This window comes from Microcebus murinus, chromosome 3 (assembly GCF_040939455.1).
Source record: "Microcebus murinus isolate Inina chromosome 3, M.murinus_Inina_mat1.0, whole genome shotgun sequence".
Classification (NCBI taxonomy): Eukaryota; Metazoa; Chordata; class Mammalia; order Primates; family Cheirogaleidae; genus Microcebus; species Microcebus murinus.
Window position 1 is genome coordinate 35,166,606 of NC_134106.1, and position 14,764 is coordinate 35,181,369.

Consider the following 14,764-nt stretch of genomic DNA (forward strand, 5'->3'; position numbering starts at 1 on the left):
ATTCTGAAGTTATAAATTAAAAATGGTAAACCTGAAAAACAGGACCAGCAGCAAACCATATGCAAGAGCGCCACCTGCTGGGTGCCTGCAGAAGCGGGCTGGGCTTGGCTTGAAAAGGCAGAAAACTGTTGTTGATTAAATCACTGAAATGGATAAATATGTTTATGGGCATCTTAAATGAGAATCATCTTGTTACTGCCACCAAGTAAATGATAATAAACAGTGTAGGCATCAAATAAATCATTTATTCGGCTTTCCTTTCCCCAGGTTCCTCCTAATAGCCAAGAGTACACATAGCTTTCACTGGGTTTCCTAGCGAGAGGACAAATCAGGTTTCCTAGCATTAGCACACACACTTTTTGGAGGGATAAGGGGAGCTCTCAATGGCTCTTTTAATAATTAGGATGGAATGTGAAGGCCACTGCAGGACTTACACATACAGACAATAAAAACTAAATTGTTTGTATAAGGTTGATCCTTCTCCCAGGATCCAATATTTGGAACCTAATTTCTGCTTTACTAGAATGGAATAAAATTTAGAAGTCTTACCAAATGGGCTGTTTGCCCACTAATCCAGTCCCTATATACAGCTAAAAAAAGGGGGGAGGAATCATGTGTGTGCTAAAAGTTCTCTGTCCCTTCACAGAGAATGTAGGGTGGGACATCAGAGCCCCTGGGGGATGAAAAAGGCTAATTTAGGCCTGCAGGTGGCCTGCACCTGGGGACAGAGTAAATCTCCAACAGGGTCACCTCAATTCCTACAGTAGCAGCAATAAACTAGGCTGCCTCGAATGAGTGAGCAGAAGAAAAGTTCCTCTGTAAGCAGCGCCAGAAGATCAGACGCACAGAAGTGGTGCAGGCATGAAAGGGACAACATTTGTGAATTTATGTTCAATGTGTTGCCTGTAGATTGAGTGGAGGAATAATCCACACACACCCCCAATCCCCCCATATTTCTTTCTTCAACATGCCATTTCTGTTTGTGGAAGAGTTAACGGCTTCACTTCTGCAGGAGAGTCCAAAGAACTGAGAACTGGGGTGTCCATTTCCTTTCCTTCCAGAGAGGCCAGCAGCCTCAAGCAAGCCAAAGTCCTTTCCTCCTGAATGCGCAGCCTTGTGAACTCCACTGTCTTCAAAAACTCAGCAGCTGGTGGAAGCTCTTTAAAGAGCTGAGAAAGGAGGTGGCACTGCTCTGATGCTGTTTTTTGAAGGTGACAGAGCCTCTCAGAGCTAGAGGGATGCCAGCCAGACTTGGAGAGGAGATGGAAGAGGTGTTTGTGGAGGTACTTCACAAAAATCAGGGTCTCAGCCCAAAAGTTGACTTCTTCTTTTTCAAACAGGTAGTCTCCTTCCACCTAAATCAAATGAAAAAAGCCAAAAGTCAACCTTACAGGGAATGTTGACAGACCCAGTCCAGACCAAGCAGAGCCCTGCCAGATGCAAGATGTGGCCCCTCCCCCACCTGACAGAGGGCCCACTCTCGCCTGTCAACACCCATGCACACACACCACTTGCAGCCTTGAAGGTCACCTTCTGTTTTCACTCATTGTACTTCTCCACTAGAGAGGAATTTTTTCCCCAGACTTAACATGACCTTTGATAAAGATGTGTTTGTGGTTCAAAGCCAAGATATTTTGGGGGACTGATGTTGACAAGGAGACCTCAACAAGGGAGTGGGTCCTAGACCTTAAGGTGCATCTAGAAATCAGAGAGCGAGGGAGGAAGGGCAACAGACCAAAAAGCAAAGAATTACCAAACACAAGACACTAGTCTCTCATTATGAGACCAAGTTTCTATAATCCTGTGAATTTTCAAGGTCATTTTATCACAGACACTTTATCATGTCTCCAAATTTCCCATAAACAGGCTGCTTTTTGAACTCTTGGCCTGCTGGGATGCCAAGCCAGCTGAGTCAGATGCTGGTGGCTGTGAATTTCAGTTCTTCGGATGTTTTTGCTGCTTGTCTTGGTCCTCAGTTTCCCTATATAGATAGGGAAACTGAAGACCAAGATAGGACTGAGCTCCCTGGAGGGGGCTAGTAGTTTTCTTCAAGTAGCAATTTCTCTGGAAGGACCCTAATTCTATGGAAATGCTTCACCTTCAGACCTAACTTCAGGAAGCCCCAGGCTAACTCCAATGTTCATTAAGCAGCATTCTCCATAATTACATTCTCAACATCTAAGGGGTTTCTTTCAAAGTCTTCTCTCTGAACCGATTTGAAGGCTTACCATTGAAACCCCAAAAGTCAGCATGAAAGTGTCCCCAGTGCCCACAGCAGCACCCAGCAGGTGACTTTTCTAATCACACATGCTGGTTCCTGCTCTGCATCTAAGCATCCAGGAGCACAATTTTGGCAGGTGCATTAAACCCAATTAAGCCTGTAAGTGCTGCAGCCAGTGGGTTTAGGGCACTCCAGGCCTGCCTCCCACTGCCCTGACACCCCGGGATTACCTGCTGCATGCTCTCCACACAGGACACAAGGTTGTCATCCTCTCCCAACAGCCATCCCAGCAGGATGGGCAGTCCAGGGGCCAGCTGGTCCCACTGCTGGAGCAGGTCACACACGATGGCCAGGGCCAGAGGCAGAGCGATGGAAGCATCCACCTGGCAGAAGGCGAATTCTGCAGAGAGGGGAGAGAGGCCAGCAATGAACGTGCTGTGCAGGGCCAGCCCATGGGGGCTGAGGACTCTGGGAACATGAAGGCCTCAGGCAGAATCACTGCCACCAGCGTGGCAGAGAGGCTGGTGGGATGGGTTCATTGAAGGCTATTTCTTTTTTCTTTCTTTCTGTTTTATTTGAGACAGGGTCTTGCTGTTACCCAGGATAGAGTGCAGTGGCATCATCATAGATCACTGCAACCTCAAAATCTTGGGTTCAAGTGATCCTCCTGCCTCAGCCTCCCAGGTAGCTGGGAGGTGTGCAGGTGTGCACCACCATGCCCGGCTAAGGTTTCTATTTTTTGTAGAGACGGGGTCTCGCTCTTGCTCAGGCTGTCAGTGAAGGCTATTAATCCCCTTTAGAATCCTGCTGTCAATATAGCTAGAATGAGTCCTATGCTTGAACCCCACTGTCTCCATACCCCTTATCCCAGTGTGGGCAGAAGCAGCCCCACCTGCAGGACTAGACAGTTCTCCCCCCTTAGCTCCTCTAGTGTCACTGGGAGGTCAGGAAAGCTTCCCTGCCCAGTGTGTCTTCTGCTGGCCTGACACATGCCTGGGTTCCGTTGTTTTGCCCCTTCCTCGGAAAGCGGATCTTTGGGCACATGACCTGTTAAATCTCTAAGATCTTAGAGTAGGGCATCAGTATACTCTTCCTTAAGGGGCCAGAGAGTAAATATTTTAGGCTTTTCAGGCCTTTAGTTCTTCGTCACAACTCAACTCTGCCGAAAGCAGCCGTAGACAATCTGTAAACAGAGGGTTGTTGGCTGTGTTACAATAAAACTTTATTTATGGTCACTGAAATCTGAACTTCATGTGTGACAAAATATTATTATTATGATTTGTTTCAACCATTTAAGAATGTAAAAAAACCACCTGTAGTTCATGGGCCACACAAAAGCAGGTGGTGGGTGCATTTGGCTCCTGTCTCGCTGCCCTAGGTCCTGGAGTGAATCGTGTTTTAGACCCTTGTGCTCCTGGCTGGCTGAGGCAGGGGTACTGAAAGAAGTGGGGTGTCTGGGGGAACCACTGCTTACTGCACCATTTGGCCTTAGTCCCAAATATGGGTTTGTAGGGCGGCTCAGGGTGTTGACGCTTCTGGCAACAACCCTGCCCCACCCACCCCAAGCTGGAGGAGGTCTAAGCATGGGACTGAAATCCCACCACACAAGTCTCTGTTGATCCATCCTGCACCAAAGCCTGTCCTTCAATGATGTACTTTTATTGGGCCTGAATCTCTCCTAAAGCCATATCTCCATCTATGGCACACAGATATGTCCATGACCATTTGGGCCCAAAAGGGACTTGCTCAGCACGCAGGGAGAAAGCTGAGAGTCTGGAATACAAGGCTTAGTTCCCCGTGGTGTTGAGCCAGGCTTACTGGGAGGGCCCTGATCAAATGCTTTATCTCCAATCCTTCCAATATTCTGTGGGTTGGGTATTACTATTCCTGCTTCACAGATGAGGAATCTAGGGCTCAGATGGGCTAACCCATTTGCATGCAGTCACAGAACTCGAAGTGGCTATAAAGCAATCGGAATCGGAACAGGTATCATGGTGCACACACAGCACAGATTTAGAGAATTAGCATCAATGTTCCAGAGACACAGGTTTTTACGGTGTTGTCAGGGTAAGTGACCCTCCAGCAGGGCCACAGAGCGGAGCCTAGATTGCTGTAAGCAGCCAAAAGGACTGTTCTCACCATCCTCAGAGCCCCAATACGTCCCTGAGGACACCTGCCCTTTAGTGTCCCTGTTCCCCATGCTGCTTGCTCTGCAGCCTGGAACCCAGTTTCAAACTGGGAATAGAGAAAGAGGAGGGAGCATGGGGGAGGAGGAGGAGGAAAGGTACGTTTTGGCTGTAGGTCTGAGCCAGGTGTTGGTCGGGCCTTTGCCTACAATACAAGCTCTGTTTTTACCTCTACCTGGCTCCTCTGTGTAGTTCTCCACTGGCTGAGAATCTATATGGAGAGGGGATATTAAGTGGCCTTCTTCCAACACTCAAAGAATTGAAAATACACATGAGGACCAGCATAGGGTTCAACATAGAGTAGATATTGAAAACACACCTGTTTATGGCTCTGGAGACCACGGACTCTTTCCCTTTACCCTATGTGATTTAACTTGAACACTAACATAGAGAGACTGGCAGAAAGAAAGCATTCAATAAACAGTAACTAGCATTACCGCTGATAATGTGAACACTTTACTCCTACTGAATCCCTAACTGCTCTCATCACCCTGTAAGGGACGTGTCCCTATTAGCCCATGAGGAAGCTGTGTTCATGAACACTGGGTCCCAAGTCCAAGACTGCATAGTTCAGTGGTGGCGCCCGGCTAAGTCTATGTCAGTGTGCAGACTGCCCCCTACCCTGCAGCGAGGCAAAGCAGAAACTGTCCCAGCACCCCACGGAGGTGAAGTCAGACTTGGTTTTATCACTTTTAGTCATAAAACAACAACAATAACAACAACAAAAAACCAACTGAGGGCCATGCTCTGAAAAAAGGTCAAAGGTGTAAGTCCTTAGTATCGTGGAACCAGCTGCTGGTCAGCTTATCTTGAGACATTTCAGAAAAATCTACCCTCTGATTCTCCTAACTTCCTTTTTTGCCTCCTTAAGGCAAGGACTGAAAACCCCACAGGGAAGAAAAAAGTTTCAGCCACTGGCGAATCAGTGCCTGCAGCTCAGGTGATATGGGATCCATAAAGAACCCATGGGGGTGATCAGAGATGCCATCAGGAAGGCCAGACTGTCACACCAGCCCCACCTGACAGGATAGATAGCCTCCGTCCTGCACCATTTTGTCCTGGATCATGCTTAGGAAGGGGCAGGAGAGTGACAGGATGACAGAGGCACAAGAGGAGAGATCGTGCGATCTGTCCAGAAGTGGATCTAGATAGAATTACAAGTACCCAGACACCGACCCTGCAAGACGAAGAGGAAAGCTGGGATGCTGGATGGAGAGAGAGGGGGGGGGGTAGTTGGATTTAGAGCCCCTGCCAGGGGCCAGATGCGACTCACCAAGTTTCCTCTTTTACTACCTTGCCTGAACTATGACAGCTCAGCCAGAACTGCCTACATCTCTACTGGCCAGATGCCTTATGAAGAGGAGGCTGAGAGCAGGGAGAGGAAGTTTTCACTTAAACACTGGCCAGCCAGGCTCTCAAAGGAAACAAGCAAGCAAGCAAGCGACCAGGCAACAAGTATGTTTAAGGATCTGCTGTGTATACAGAATTGTCAGAACCATCTTAAAAAAGAAAACAAATGTGAAGGACTCACATTTCCTGATTTTAAAACTTACTACAAAGCTATAGGAATCAAGACAGTGTGGTGCTGACGTAAGGACAGACACACAGATCAACAGAATAGAGAGGATAGACATATACATCAACTGAGAGTCCAGAAACAAGCCTTCAATGTTTATGGTCAAATGATTTTTGACAAGGGTGTCAAAACTAATCGAGGGGAAACACAGTCTTTTTAACCAGTGATCCTGGGACAACTGGATACACACATGCAATAATGAAGGTGGACCCCCACCTAACACCGTATATAACAATTAACTCAAAATGTATTGAAGACCTCAAAGTAAGATCTAAAACTATAAAACTTCTAAAAGGAAACATAAGAGTAAATCTGTATGACCTTGAATTAGGCAATAATTTCTTAGAAATGACATCACATGTAAATCCACAAAAGAAAAGTTGGACTTTGTCAAAATTGAGAAAATTTTGTGCTTCAAAGTAACACTAAGGAAGTGAAAGGACAATTCATAGAAGGGGAGAAAATATTTGCAAGTCCTATATCTGATGAGGGACTTGTATCTAGACTACATAAAGAACTCTTAAAACTCAATAATAACAAGCACATGAAAAGATGCTTAGCATCATTAATTGTTAGGAAAATGCAAATCAAAAAACCCAATAAGATAGCACATCACACTCACTAGGATGACAATAATTAAAAAGATAGTAAGTTTTGGCAAAGTTGTGGAGAAACTGGAACCCTCATACATTGCTGGTGGGAATGTAAAATGGTTAATGATTAATCAGCTACAAAAGGAATGAAGTTTCTAACAAGTCCCCAGATGGGAAAAAACAACAACAAAGGAGTGAGGAAGCTGGTGGTCTAGGGGAGAAGGTAAGACTAAGGCAGGAAACAGTGAGGACATCAGGTCCAGATGCCAGGAGCTGCACGAGGGGTGTGGGGTAGGGGATGGGGGAAGAGGTCAGCGTAGGGAATAAATCATCTCTGAGACTCCTCCTCCCACCAGCCACACAGCTAAGGCAAGATAAAATATAGAACCCTCCTGGAGTGCTTGGAAGGGGTGAGGTCTGCTGGTACACACTCTTGTCTGTGCTAGGCCCACACAGGGGGATTAACATTTGGTCATTTGGAATCGCATCGGAAATACGACAAATCAGTATTTAGAATTGGTTAATCCAGCACCTTCCATCGTTTTGAATGAATAACCCATTTGGATGGTAGAGGCAGGAAGGAAACCAGAGGTGTCAGGGCTGCTGCAGTGTAGACTTCCTTGTGCTACTGCCCCAGCCACGTCAGGGCTCCCCTGCCAAGCAGATGCCTCAATTCCAGAAACTCTGTGACTTGCTGATACTCTTGCTTAGCTCGGGGCTGGGAGTTGAACACCCAGGCCTCATGCTGCTGCACCGGTGCCAGCCTGTCATCCCCTGACTAAGGGAAGGGAGCCTTAATTTATTTCTAGGCAGGCAGACAGGGAAGTCGCAGGCTTTGAGGTAGTCTTCAATGGTACTGATTACAATGAAAATGCCAACCTTGAAAATGATTTCAGACCACAGATTAAAAGCCCACAGCTGATTCTCAAGTGTCATGGGGGAGATGCCTTCTAGACTGAGACCACTGGTCAAGTCTCCTTTCCAGGCCTTCTCAAGAGGGGGCAAGTCAGCACAGTAAATGCTGCAGAGACGGTGATGGTTGAATTTTCCCTGCTCCTAGCTCTGGGAAATTCTGTTTTAGGCATTTGTGGAAAATCACTGAGCTTTAGTGGGTTGGCCAAGGTGTTGGGTGGCCCTGCCATCCAACCAACTCTCCATCCATCCACTCAAAGGGGCATCACCCATTCACCCATCAATCCAAGCTTTTATCTATCCACAGGTATTTACTGATCACCTGCTGGCGGGGGGATTGGGGGGAAACTGGGAGAAACTTGAGGAGAACTCCTGTTCCTTCTCTAAGAGAGTGCAGCGTTTAGTCAGAGGCAGACCCACAGGAAGTCTCAGGAAACAGTCGAAGATGGTGTGTGGCACAGGCCAATTATATGATTAGTGGTGGTAATGAAGAGCCAGAAAAGAAAAAAGAAATGTGGGGAGGGAAAGCTTCACAGAGGGGAAATGGCCAGGCAGGGGGCTAAGAGGACAAGTGCAGCTGGATGGAAGGAAGGAGCCTGAGTCTGAAGAGCAGGGAGGCTGGAACTGCCTGTTGAAGAGGAGTGCCAGAGAGGGGACTTGGGTCAGGCTGGAAGGACAGACAGGCTGGGACAGGCCTAGGGAGGCCAGGCTGTGTTTGACAGTGAGCATTACTGTAACTTCTTTTTTCTGAGCAAAAATATTTTCAGGTTTCACTAGGTTATTTCCAGACAACCTCATTCTTTCTTTTGGTTTTTTTTTTTTTTTTTTTTTGAGACAGAGTCTCACTCTGTACCCCCGGCTGGAGTACAGTGGCATCCTCATAGCTCACTGCAACCTCTAACTCCTGGGCTTAAGAGATTCTCCTGCCTCAGTCTCCTGAGTAGCTGGGACTACAGGTGTGTACCACCACACCTAGCTTATATTTTCTATTTTTAGTAGAAACAGGGTCTTGGTCTTGCTCAGGCTAGTCTTGAACTCCTGACCTCAAGCAATCCTCCTGCCTTGGCCTACCCAAAGTGCTAGTATTACAGGCTTGAGCCACTGCGCTGGGCTAACCTGATTAGTTCTAGTCTTCTCCATGGACTTCTTCACTGCCCCTCAGCAGGGCAAGAACCTGTATCTTAATTAGTCATGCAAAACAAGTGTGGAACCCAAGCTTGGTTCAGCACTTCCTGGGGCTCCAAGAGCCTCCCTGACCCCTTAGCCTCCCTCCATCCCTAGAGCCAGGGCCCTAAGCCCATCTTGATGATGAGGCCATCAAGGCAGGGCTCAGAGGTGGGGTTTCCAGAAAGGACGAGCAGGGAGTACACTTCATGGCCATAACATCAAATGTCATCATTTCAACCTTGACTACCAAACAGAGCTCTCAGATGACTCCCCCATGGAGACAAACGGCCCCCGAGGAAGGTCAGTGTCCTAAGGAATGAGTGGGTGGTCCTTCCAGCTTCAAAGAACCCGGTAGGAAGTCTGGGTGGGGGGAACGTGGGTGTTTGTGGTATTAGTCTCTGTTCTTTATCTGAATATTTTAAAAATTTCATCAAAGAAGAACCAAATGTGCTGGTTGGAGCTCTCAAGGGCAGCCCCAGTCCCAGCATGCACTGCCAAGTGCCAAGGATATGTGCAGCGTTGGGACTACTGCCTGCTCACTCAGTGCCCTACGTCTGTCCCCCGCCACCCCAACCTGGCCATGGTATTAAGTCTGGAGGGAACTCAGACTTCACCTGACCCAGCTGGACCCCTAGGTCTTAGAACCTAGTGTTTAAAAGAAACTATGCATGGAGACAGAACCCAGCCACACACACAGCTCAGAGGTTCTAAGACCCTAAGGGACCCATGAGAAGTGTCTGCACAGGGGTGCAAAAGGAATGTTTGGTTTTTACACAAGTTTGGTACAGCTCACATGGTTTTATAAAAATCAGGAAATGTCTCATAAAAATCCAAATTTCCAGCATCTTTTGAAAATTCAGAAAATTTGAATCTGATGTCTCTAGGTCTGCATTTGAACAGGGCAACACTGGTCTGCCTGGAGCACAGCAGTGACCGCACCTACAAAAGGTGGATCTGTATCCAGTCTGGGGCCACCCCCTGTCTTCCACCTTGCCCTCTCATAGGTGTGTTCACTCGCCTGGCGCCTGTGGCCCCTACATGAAGGTGCTGAGGAAGGCCCTGCCAGGAGAGCACACTGACAGCCACAATCAAAGTCCCTTCTCAGTGGTCTCCCCCACTGCTGCCTGGGGCCGTCCCCCTCCCTCCACCTCTCTTGGCTTTGATTAACCCACCATTGCCCCTGCCTGGCACACCTTCTTCCTCCTCTTAGTCATCCTACTCTTCCCTCAGGACCTAACTCATATCCTGTGGTCTGAGTTTCTCCAGCCCATTGTGAGCTTGTTCTGCCTGAATCTGCACAGTGCTGGTGCTCACAGATGGTGAGGGCGGCATCCCATGGCTGAGCCTGTGTGGTGTCTCTCCTTTCCCAGGGCTGTCTATAGAGCAGCACTGGGGACTCAGCAGATACCACCCACTTAGCACTTGATTGTAGACTTGTACCATGCAATTTACTTGTGACTTGCGCTTCCCCAATGAGAAAACTCCAAGATTGCAAGAATAAAGTCATATGGATAGATAGAATTATTGTTACCATTTTACATTCAATGTTATTGAGGTTTAGAAAAGTAACTCATTCAAGATCACACAGCTCTGTATTTAAGATACAAACCCAGTCTTGTTTGACTCCAGGGCCAGACATTCTTGACCACTTTGCAAAGCTGCCTATAAGTACAGAATGGATGGATGGATGGATGAAGAAAGTGATGATTTCCAGTTTGCTCTCCTGATCATTCTCTGCTCTTCTCTACCTGGCCTAGGGCCCCAGGATGCTGCACTACCCAGGTTCCTTGCCACGGGCTTCTAGTTGGATTCATCTAGTGGGAAGAGAACACTGGTATACTGGAGGGTAGAAAGAGACAGAAGTTGGGGGGTATTTCTTTCCTGCCCCCTACCCTGCAAGTCACCAAGGTTCTGCCAGTGGCTGCATTCCTCCAGGGAGAGAGCACCTGCAGGCAGCTCCTCCTCTCCCACTTCAGCTCTCCCGGTTCTCAGAACCCCATTCCCTGTCCTTTCAGCTGGTGGGGTGGTGACAGCTTCCTACTGTTGCTCATCTCTAGCTGCCTCAACATCACCATTGCCTGCTTTCACCTAGTGGTTCTCAATTTGAGATGACATTGCTCCCCAGGAAACATTTGTCAATGTCTGGAGACATTTCTGGTTGTCACAATCAGGAGGAGGCAGTGCTATTGGCACACAGCAGACAGAGGCTAGGTATGCCGCTAGACATCCTGCAATGTACACGACAGCCCCTCATCAATGTCAACTGTGCCAAGGTTGAAAAGCCCTGCCTTAAGCCTATCTACAATCTCACCCACCTATAAACAGGCCCCTCATTAAAGTCTCTGCCAGTGAACAGTCTAGCAGATGGATGACCAGAATGCTTCAGTGTTCTTCAGGAACAAGAGGCCAGGTCTCCATTTGGGGCAGATGCAGAGGATCTTACCTCCTCATCTCCTTTCTCTTGGACGGCCACCCCAAGCTCCCCTCTCCTCCCCAGCTCTCTGGGCAGAGGTGGCAACAAGAGAGAAGCAGCCACTTTGGATGGGCAGCATGCTACAGAGCCCTTTCTGCCCAGAGGGGGACATGCGATTCCATGTCTGAAGGAAGGGGATACAACACCATCATTTGAAATTTTAAAAATACTTGGGGGAAAAAAACCTTTCAAATATTAAAAATTTGCTTTTCATTTTCTAGTTATTTTCAGATGGAACAAACGGACTGGGTTCCCCAAGACCCTGCAGGCCCGGCTCCCAAAGAACTCAACCCCACAGGTGTGCTCAGAGGCCATAAAATCTAGCACTGCCTTGGGTGAGCACTCTTCCTGGCGATCTGCTATGAAACCAGAAACACCCCAGCAAATCCTTTGTTTTTATTTTAAAGAAAAGATTTATTTTTTAAAAGAAACATTATTTTTAAAGTTAAAAGAACTATAATTTAAAAATGTGGACCCACCTCAAATCACTGGGTAAATATAGTTTTTTCCTGATTTTAAAAATGGATGCAGCCAATATGAATGAAAACAAATAAACAGTTCATAAAAGTGTGCCCTTCCTATTCATTAGGGACATACTTCACGGAAAAAGGATTAGTAAATTAAATTACAGCTGGTTAATAGTACCCTCAACTCAAAGCCTATAAAAATACTTGCATTTGTTCACTTCCAACCACATTAATGAATAAGGAATGGATTCAAACGAAATTGCCCTCAGACAACACCACCTAAGAAAAAGACCTGGTTCTCCCAGCAGCTAGCAGCCTGGTGATGAGGGAAACAGCAGCCTCTAAACCCTTCCGGGTGTTCCATTATACCCAGTTTTATGTGCAACTCACTGTCCTGTTTCTTGTGGCAATCTCCTGTGCTAGCAGGGAAGGGTAAGGCACACGTGGGCTGCCAACGTTGGCTTCGCCCCTGGCTGTTCCAAAGCAGATAACAAAGGCCTGTCCTTGGGGCCCTGGTGCTGCCGAGCAAGGAACGGGCCCAGTCCAGACCATTTTGACCCGCACTTGGCGTTCCTTCTGTCTGCAAGGATTCCTGTGGCCTGTACTGTGTCAGGGCCTTCCTGTGCAAGGTGCAGCCAGCCCCTCCCTGTGCCTGCTCCTTGGTGACTTCACTCCTCTGATCCTCCCAAAGGGTTCAGTCACTTCCAACACTTTGTGGGTGGTAAGCGCCTTGCACTCTATTCCTGTCTGCATGGCCACTCACCAAAGCACTCCTTCTGGAAGGGGCAACCTGCCCCCTTTACTCTCCTCCCTGACCCTGTGTCATAAGCCAATGAGGGAGGCTAATGCCCATAGACTGGGAAGCCCTCTTGGGGGTGCTGGGCAACTTGAGATCTGCCTTCCGCCAGCCTCCTCTTCCTCTGCTTGGGCAGAGCTCAACGGCTCTGCAGACACATTCCACAATCCTTACTGGTCGGCTTGGATCCTGAAATTTCTTTTTTTCTTTTCCTTGAAGTCATTTCAGTTTTCTTTACCTTATTTCACTACTGGCACTTCTTTCTCTTACAAGGAATTTCTTTTCACCCTGAGCTCTTAAGACTGATAAGCTCCTTCTGAATTCTTTATGAAGCTTCTCTGACCTTCAGTGTCACCCACTCTGAACTCTCTGAGCTTATTCAGGGCTCAAGGTGGGAGAGTGGAAGAAACCAAATGAGTGATTCATTTCAACGGAGCTGTCACCACAAGGTGCTGTGCTAGCCCTGAAGACACCCCTAGTCTAGGCATGGAACACATGCAGAACATGTTCCAGAACACATGGGGGGTTGCCTGGCTCCCTCAACACCTTGGTAGGATATGGAGGTAGTGGGTGTGGATGGTGTTGAAGTGTAACTGAAGACTAGAAATTTCAACTCAGAAAAACTCAGGAAGGTAATTTTTCTCTCCTAAGGACTTTACCATTACCACCTCCCAGCCTTATACAGAATCCAGAAAGTTCCCTAATAGGTAGTACCCCCCTCACCCTCCAGGTTTTCACAGTTCTAAATAGAACAAACACAACACATGGAAATGTCTCGAGCAAACCAATGTATAAATGACTTCTAAATTCACAAAGTGATTTTAAGATGAATAAACAGTGCTCAAAATGATAAGTGCCTATGAGTTCAAAGTTTCTATGGATTTTATATCTTGAAACTGAATTTACTCCCAGGCCTCTCAAGGCCTTTCCTATCTGTCCCCTGTGACCAACATTCCCTAGCAGTCTCCCTGGAGTGACTGTCCAGCTCCCAAAGGCATGGGAAATGCCTGCTGACATGGCTCTAGACTGCCACCGAGCGTGGAGAAGCCTGGGGTGGGACAAGGGGAGGGAGAGGCCCATAGAGAAACTCTCTTGCAAGAACAAGTCAAGGGAGAGAGAATGATGCTGAGATTAGAGGGCAGTGAGACTCTGGGTTTTCAGCCAACTAAAAAGAAGGACAAATCAAACTGTTGAAGGATGGATTTAAATTAGCCACTAAGAAGAGTGCTAAGGGGTTTGAGACCCCAGGCAGGATCCACTGCCCAGAAAAGCTCCCTTTCTTTCAGTACCAGTCCCTCAGTGGGGAGGCTGCAAGAAGGGACTCTGGGACGAAGCAGGTTGTTTTTGACCTTGCCATGAATGTTGCTAGTGAAAATAATCAGCAGAAAACTACACGGACAATGGCAATAACATATGATAAAATTCACAATAACTGACCAAAGAAGTCATTTTGTGATTAACTCTGAAAACTGCAAATAATAACAACAGTAACAGGAACTGGTGGTAATTGTGACTTGGCAGAAATAAACACGAAAAGTAAAACTGACAAAGTCTAAAACTGAGGCATAATCAGGTTAGAGTTGGGAATGATAAAACTGTTTCTGACTAAAAAAAAAATTTTTTTTTTTTTTGAGACACAGTCTCACTCTGTTGCCTGGGCTAGAGTGCCATGGCGTCAGCCTTGCTCACAGCAACCTCAAACTCCTGGGCTCAAGTGATCCTCCTGCCTCAGCCTCCCAAGTAGCTGGGACTACAGGCATGCGCCACCATGCCTGGCTAATTTTTTCTATATATTTTTAGCTGGTCAATTAATTTCTTTCTATTTTTAGTAGAGACAGGGTCTCACTCTTGCTTAGGCTGGTCTCAAATGCCTGAGCTCAAACAGTACGCCCACCTTGGCCTCCCAGAGTGCTGGGATTACAGGCATGAGCCACCGCACCTGGCCTCTGACTAAAATTTTTGACCAAAAATAAAATCTTCACTATTAAATTTATACATAGGAGTTGATACTTGAGAAAATAAGGGTGAACATTAGAAATGGTTTCACTGCTCCACAGAGAAAACTGGCAAAAATTAAACTGGCCTGATGGAGTTACACTGGAAAATAATTTCTTGATGAAGATTAATCAATGATGGGATAATTCAGACTAGAAATCTGTATTTATGGCCAGGCGTGGCAGCTTACACCTGTAATCCTAGCACTTTGGGAGGCTGGAGGATCGCTTGAGGCTAGGAGTTAGAGACCAGCCTGAGCAAGAATGAAACCTCATCTATACTAAAAATAGAAAAATTAGCAGGGTGTGGTGGTGCATGCCTATAGTCTCAGTTACTTAGGAGGCTCAGGCAGGAGGCTCGCTCGAGTCCAGGAGTTTA

The 14,764-nt window shown here is 47.1% G+C and overlaps 1 protein-coding gene across 3 annotated transcripts in view; it reads right to left on the reverse strand.

The window, feature by feature from the left end:
* Window positions 1–225: 225 nt before the first annotated feature.
* The window catches only part of THADA (THADA armadillo repeat containing), a 325,009-nt gene continuing 310,470 nt past the window's right edge, over window positions 226–14,764 (reverse strand). For all 3 annotated transcript variants that reach the window (XM_076000708.1, XM_076000709.1, XM_020288594.2), the window contains 2 exons: window positions 2,452–2,621; window positions 226–1,355 (listed from right to left, as the gene is read on the reverse strand). In XM_076000708.1, the coding sequence (XP_075856823.1) occupies window positions 963–1,355; window positions 2,452–2,621 (563 nt within the window). In that variant the 3' untranslated portion in view covers window positions 226–962. The remainder of the gene's footprint in view (window positions 1,356–2,451; window positions 2,622–14,764) is intronic.